At 35.7% G+C, this 6,307-nt stretch overlaps 1 protein-coding gene across 1 annotated transcript; it reads right to left on the reverse strand.

The window, feature by feature from the left end:
- Positions 1–377: 377 nt before the first annotated feature.
- Positions 378–6,022, reverse strand: LOC128554004 (coatomer subunit delta-like). Its single transcript, XM_053535207.1, has 6 exons — positions 5,814–6,022; positions 4,912–5,003; positions 4,227–4,299; positions 2,125–2,290; positions 956–1,103; positions 378–501 (listed from the first exon to the last, which is right to left on the reverse strand). Exons 2-6 carry the CDS (start codon positions 4,976–4,978, stop codon positions 389–391), a joined length of 567 nt encoding a protein of 188 aa, XP_053391182.1. The 5' UTR covers positions 4,979–5,003; positions 5,814–6,022; the 3' UTR covers positions 378–388.
- Between the last annotated feature and the right edge of the window lie 285 nt (positions 6,023–6,307).

Raw genomic sequence — 6,307 nt, forward strand, 5'->3', positions numbered from 1 at the left:
ATTCAAGAGTTACAGAGCGAACACGAAATTGCTAACAGACGCACACCGGCATCATAACATAATACGCCCCTTTCGAACGTACAACAATATGTTTGGAGAAGATTATAACCCTCACAAAGAGTTGTCACTTGTTAGTAATGAGTTCCCCCCACCACACCCTTTCCTCTATCTTCTATGATAAAGGATTGGGGCCTTGTATGTGACCTTGACCTTGGAGTTACAGACTTGACTTACACTAGAGTCAAACTTCATTGAAATTTTTTGTCTTGTTTAAAAGGTAAAGCTGAGACATTATGTATAAATTTTACAGACAAACGACAGACAAGAAAGAGCTAAAGGATGCAAAACATAATAATCCAGAAAAAAAACATTTTTGAGCTCGAGATACTTACGGTATAGGTATAGAAATAAGGACATCATTTAGTTCAAGATTTGGTTGTTCAAGTTCATATTCTATGTTCACGTCACATCCATTGCCACTCTCATTGGGCCAGCAATTTACTGAAAATATAACAGATTGTAATTGTAACAACCTTTTAATCAGCTCTTAACACAAACTTTGTAGAATGAAAAATGTGAATATTCCATATTCAGCAAAAACAATCTCAGAAACTGACATTGTTGGTTAAATAATATCCGCAAGGAGGTATGTATACTGGCATAGAAATGGTAATACTTTTACCAATAAGTAATGTATAAAGTATGTATACAAAAGTAAACAAAAATTCATTACATGTAAGATCAGGTGATATTGCCGATAAATAACCCTCTGTGGATTAGAGTAATTTTCGCAGGTTTGAAGTCACACTGATGCACTAGTATTACCGGTAAGTCACATTGATGCAATAGATTATTGATGAGCCTATTACGTTCCTCTGACATGAGCTATCGTCTGGGTAAAACCAGTTAGGCTGCACAGGGTGAAGGCAATCATACTGTTGTACTGTTGACTTACTTGACAATGGCATGTATGATTCATCTTGTGTACTAAATCTCCACTTGAGCACTCCTATATCTTGTCCAACAGGGAATGGTTTATCCTGATTCTTCAGTCCTAGCACTGATTGAGACGCAAACAATTTCTTGTCTATGTTTGGATGTGTCTGTAAAAAAGAGAACAATATAAAAATTTATTCTAAATATCATGATAAAATAACAAACTAAAGGGCTTATACTTTTTAATCAAATGACATGATTTTGCCGTGGAGTACCAGTTAAGTACCAAAGCAAAACAGAATAGATATACAGGCGATACTGATAAATAAGAGTACTTTTGGTTGTTTAAGCTTTCAAATTGACATAATGTTGGGAAACGGAATAAACTACACAAAAAAAGCTTTAGACATCAAGTGTTTACAACAATATTTATTTCATTACTTCATTTCAGTATTATCAACAGAAAAGGAGGAGACATTAACATAATATGCTATCCCAAAATACCAGTTGATACTGTTTCAGTTTATTGGCAATCAGCAATACATTTGCCTTTGACCATTTACAAATATAAAAACTTATGGCAAAGACAATCATTCACAAGAAAGTGAACATATAGACAAAAGACAGAGAACAAAACAGAATAATTGTATTCGATCAGAAGACACGTAGATTTTCAAGAGTATTTTTTTCGTACACATAATGCTTCTTTAATAAATATTGCAAGACTATCATAGATAATACATGGCAGATGCTAATGATCCTACAAGATATTAAGAAATTTAAGACCACAAGTCAATGACAAAAGTCTTATGTTTTATAACGCTACTTGTACTCACAATTTCACAATTTTTCCATGTACAATTTACTTTTCACAGAATGTCCAGGCCCGGATGCTCTCACAATTTTGGCAAAATGAGGCCTTTACCAAAATTTAAGCAGAACATTGTACCAATGCACTGGCATAACTAGGCCTGAATTTATTGTTAGTTTTGTCTGTGTTTATATTAATTTAACTTTCTGTGGAAGTTATAAATCAGCCTTAAACCTAATGATATCACGTTGATTTGATCAACAACTTCAACTTCAACAAGTTAGAAGCGGATTTTACATGAATAACTTTGTCACACTGAAAGAACATTTCACTTAATTCCACTTTATTCACAAATAAGAGACAAAATCACACTTTACCTGCATTTGAATTCCTTTTTTGTCCTCATTTACAACATTTATTAAAGCTCTACCCATCTTCTCATCATTTATTTTCAGTTTCACAATGCCATGTAACTCCAAACTCTGTAAGCCTCCATCTCTACCTGCTGTTACTGAGATATCTTCCTCTATCCGTATATGAATACTGACAAGACAAAAAAATCAAATTGCACGTTTTTCTGTATCTCCTTAACAAGCTCTAGAGTGTAAACTTGAAACAACTTCAAAATATAGAAATCAGGGTCTGCAAGCATTTAGATTTGCTGAAACTCCGCAATTAAGATAAAATAATGCAGACAGCAATAAAATGGTTATTTCTTTTACCTCTCATGTTTTATGTCACTTTTCAACAGTATTTCAGTTAGGTGGTGGGCACTTTAAATTTTTATTTAGCAAGAGAGCCGCAGTTGCCTTGAGTCGTTCACCTGACCCTTGAACACATGTTAAATATGTGTATGACACACTGAATCATGAATGGTAAGATACTAACATCTGTGTTCTGTACAAACATATAGAACATGTCAAGTGCCCACATATGAACAAATTTGACAGATCTGATAAGCATGATTCATCAAAACTGTTTAATGGTATTTCTTTTTTATCTATAGCCTCCCCTCAAAGAGGCCAATTACCCCCAGTAGAACAAATTTGAGAGAGGACCCCGTCAGGATGCTACAGATGAAGTCTGGTGTAGTTCTGACCAGTAGTTTCAAAGGAGATGTTTTAGTAAAAAGGTTGACAGACGCTAGACCAATCCCCTATACTTATAGCTCACCCATGAAATAAAAAAAAAATCTTCAGATTTCGCTTAATCAGTTACACTGATAATTCAAGAAGATAAATCCAACTACCAACACATCTGAATGCAAGTTTGACACACTCCAAATAAGAAATGCTTCAAGCCTTACTCATATGTCAAGTGTTTTCTACATGCACCTGAATAAAGTTACTTTTCTTCTAGGGATGGGAACGAATACTGAAATCAGTATTCGAATATTCGGTTTGCCATATTCGAATATATTCGAATATTCGGTTTGTTTTAATGGAAGCTTTAAATTCTTATTAAGTGATTGGTATATACACAATGTATTCATTTGTTTTAAGCGTGGATCATCGTACGTAACAATGTCAAAAACTGTTTGTTTCGGGTAACCTGATCCTAACTAGCAAAACCTGCCGATCCTAGCGTTTTATTTCACGATTCTGTCAGTATAATCATGAACATATTTAACTAGTTCAGTGTTTTAGCTTCAAAATGATATAAAAACTCAAAACGATTATAATTTAGACCGTCGCAATTTTATCTAGGTCGTCCAATTCAAACACGTGACGCGCTGTTGTATTACCGCCGCCATTTTGAAAATTTTCAATCGGCGTGTAAAAATCGTCGTGTAAAAAGCAAGTAAACCTCCTTCAACATGAACTTATACATCAATCATATGTTATTTCTTGATTTTATTATAAAGTACTTCGAATTTAATTCGAATACGACCGATTGCCGATGAAAACCGATTCTGTGGATGGTCTGAAACGTCGTACAAAATATTGTGAAAAGATCGACAATGTCTACAAGTTTGGTATATTGTTTTCGAAAAAAAAATCTACAACTTGTTGCATAAAACAGGCGCCAATAAAAATGAACAAAAGATAAAAAGATATCACATTTACGCCTGATACAAACTGTTAATCCGTAGCGATGACCCCAGGTAATTATGCATTGCAATTTTCTTGTTAATTGGACATCTTTTGACATGCATCTGACACATTGACGCCTGTTGCAAACTGTTAAACCTTAACGATGGCCCCTGCCAAATATGCATTGCTATTTTCTTGTTAATTGGACATCTTTTGATACACGATAAACCAACATGAAATGGTTTTATTCTGTAGAATTAGCATGCTCATATTGCCCAAAACCAATGATACTTATTTTGAAATTTTTTTACGAATATTCGAATTTGATTTTCATATTCGAATATTCGACCGATTTTCGAATATTCGAATATTCGAATATTCGTTCCCATCCCTATTTTCTTCACTATTTATTTGTCGAGGTCAAGAACTTTCTGTTGTACACTTACCCTTCCTGGTTGATTGCAGGAGTTGCAACTTTTGCTAAAGCTTTATTTGTACTAGATGATACACTGGTTACCTCTGTAAGTAACAACAAGAATGCATTCCAAATATGTTTAACCTTTAGCCTGTTGGCGGCATGTGATTCTGCCTTTGCTACCAGTGCAGACCAAGATCAAGCCTGCACATCCGTGCAGTCTGATCATGGTCTGCACTGTTCGCTATTCAGTCAGTAAATTTTCAGTGAACACCCATTTGATAAACAAGTGGTACTGTCCAGTTTGAAAGATGGACCAGTCCATTTTAGAAATATAGCAGGGTAAAGGTTAAAATTTTCACCAAGTATCTTGTTACCAAGAACTCAACCCCCATCCATGTATCTTGACTTAACTTCCTTTGTTTTACAACGCTTCATTGAATTAATACAAAAAGAACAGCAGTAGGAGACAAATAGCCTTCAACAATGAAAATATAAAAATTGTAACATGACTCCTTATACAAATTGCTGATCTATAGTTTGTGCTGTTTACTGGTCAATAGTTAACACAAATTTGCTGGGCTAAACAAAACAACTTATCAAATTCACCTCTAATTCATCAGACCTCAGGCAATAGTTTTAGCCAACAAAACTCATTGATATCCTCTCAAGTATTACAAACTCAATCAACAAAAGTGAGCAAAATAAGAACTTACTTTCTCCTTCTGACATGAGCTGTCCTACAAATGAATCAACATCTTTCTTTTTGCTTCTCAAGTCCATTGCCTTCCCTTTACCTGATGGTCGACTGCTATGAAATAGGTCTTTTATTAAAAAAAGTTCAATCATTCTGTGTAAAACAGAAACTAATTAATACCCGCCAGACCCCGCTCTGATACAGGGAAATTAAATGTTGTGATCATGACCTTTGACTTTCAAGCATGACCTTGACCTTGGACCTAGTCACCTGGGTTGTACACTGTAAAGCCTGAACGTCATCTTGATGAGGTTACCAACTGATTCTAGTTTTATGGAAAATTTTCAAGTGGTCAAGAAGATACGAAGCGGACACATTTAAGTTATTCATTCTCTTGGACCTAACAATAACCTGACTGTCAGTTGGATGACATTAACAACTGATGCTTACTTTAGGAAGTTCATGCTTGTGGTTTAGAAGATATGGAGCAGACACGAATATTTGTAATTCAATCTAGAAGTGTGACCCGGAACTTTGATCTAGTGATCTGGGTCGTGTACTTCGCATGTTGTCTTGATGTGGCTAACAGCTGATACTAGTTCTATGAAAATCTTTCCACAGGTTAGGAAGATAAGGTGGGGACACAAAGTTAGAACTATTTGACCTGTAATGTGACCTTGAACTTGGATTTAGTTACCTTGGTTGTGCACTCTGCATGTCATCTTGACGAGGTTAACAACTGACGCTAGTTTTAAGAAAATCTTCCCAGTGGTTAAGAAGATATGCAGCAGAAAGGAAGTTGAGCTATTTGACCTTTCACTGCCAAATGTGACCTTTCCTTGGATCTAGTGACCTGGGTCGTGTGCTCTGCACATTGCCTTGGTGAGGTTAACATATGATGTTGGTTTTATGAAATTATACCTTGGTGCTTGGTATGATGATTTTGTAGGTTCTACAGGAGTGGTATCAATGACAGTTGTTGTATCACCTCTATTAAACGAGGGGCTGCCAAACCCACCACCACCAAACCCAGACGGGGCCCGCCCACTTTTCTCCGCTTCTTGTCTCTGTCGTTGTAATTCCCTCGCCCGTTTTTTATCTGGTCCTTTGGTTCTTATTCTTGTGTCTATAATTTAAGAAGCTTACATAAACATTTAATCTGAAGAAACAACTTAGAAGTATGGTACATGTAAGCAGGTCTCCGGAAATTTTGATAACTCAATCGGCCCGAAACGAAAATCCTGACATCGCCACTATCCCACCCACCTCATTCCCAATATTACATATTTTGTAAAACGTGATAGAGTAAAGAAATAAGCATGTCATGCATTAAAACTGAGTTACCGGTCACCGCCTGTTTCCATACAATGAAGACAGTTATTCAGTGTTATGTGTGATCGTTACTTTGTTTAAAT

This window comes from Mercenaria mercenaria, unplaced genomic scaffold (genome assembly GCF_021730395.1).
Source record: "Mercenaria mercenaria strain notata unplaced genomic scaffold, MADL_Memer_1 contig_4624, whole genome shotgun sequence".
NCBI classification, from domain to species: Eukaryota; Metazoa; Mollusca; class Bivalvia; order Venerida; family Veneridae; genus Mercenaria; species Mercenaria mercenaria.

Coding starts and splice junctions, on each gene's coding strand:
- LOC128554004 (XM_053535207.1), bottom strand. CDS start 4,978: ATGGACTTGAGAAGCAAAAAGAAAGATGTTGATTCATTTGTAGGACAG. Junction 2,291..4,226: donor CCTGCAATCAACCAGGAAGG/GTAAGTGTACAA, acceptor TTGTCTTGTCAG/TATTCATATACGGATAGAGG. Junction 1,104..2,124: donor AAAAAGGAATTCAAATGCAG/GTAAAGTGTGAT, acceptor TCTTTTTTACAG/ACACATCCAAACATAGACAA.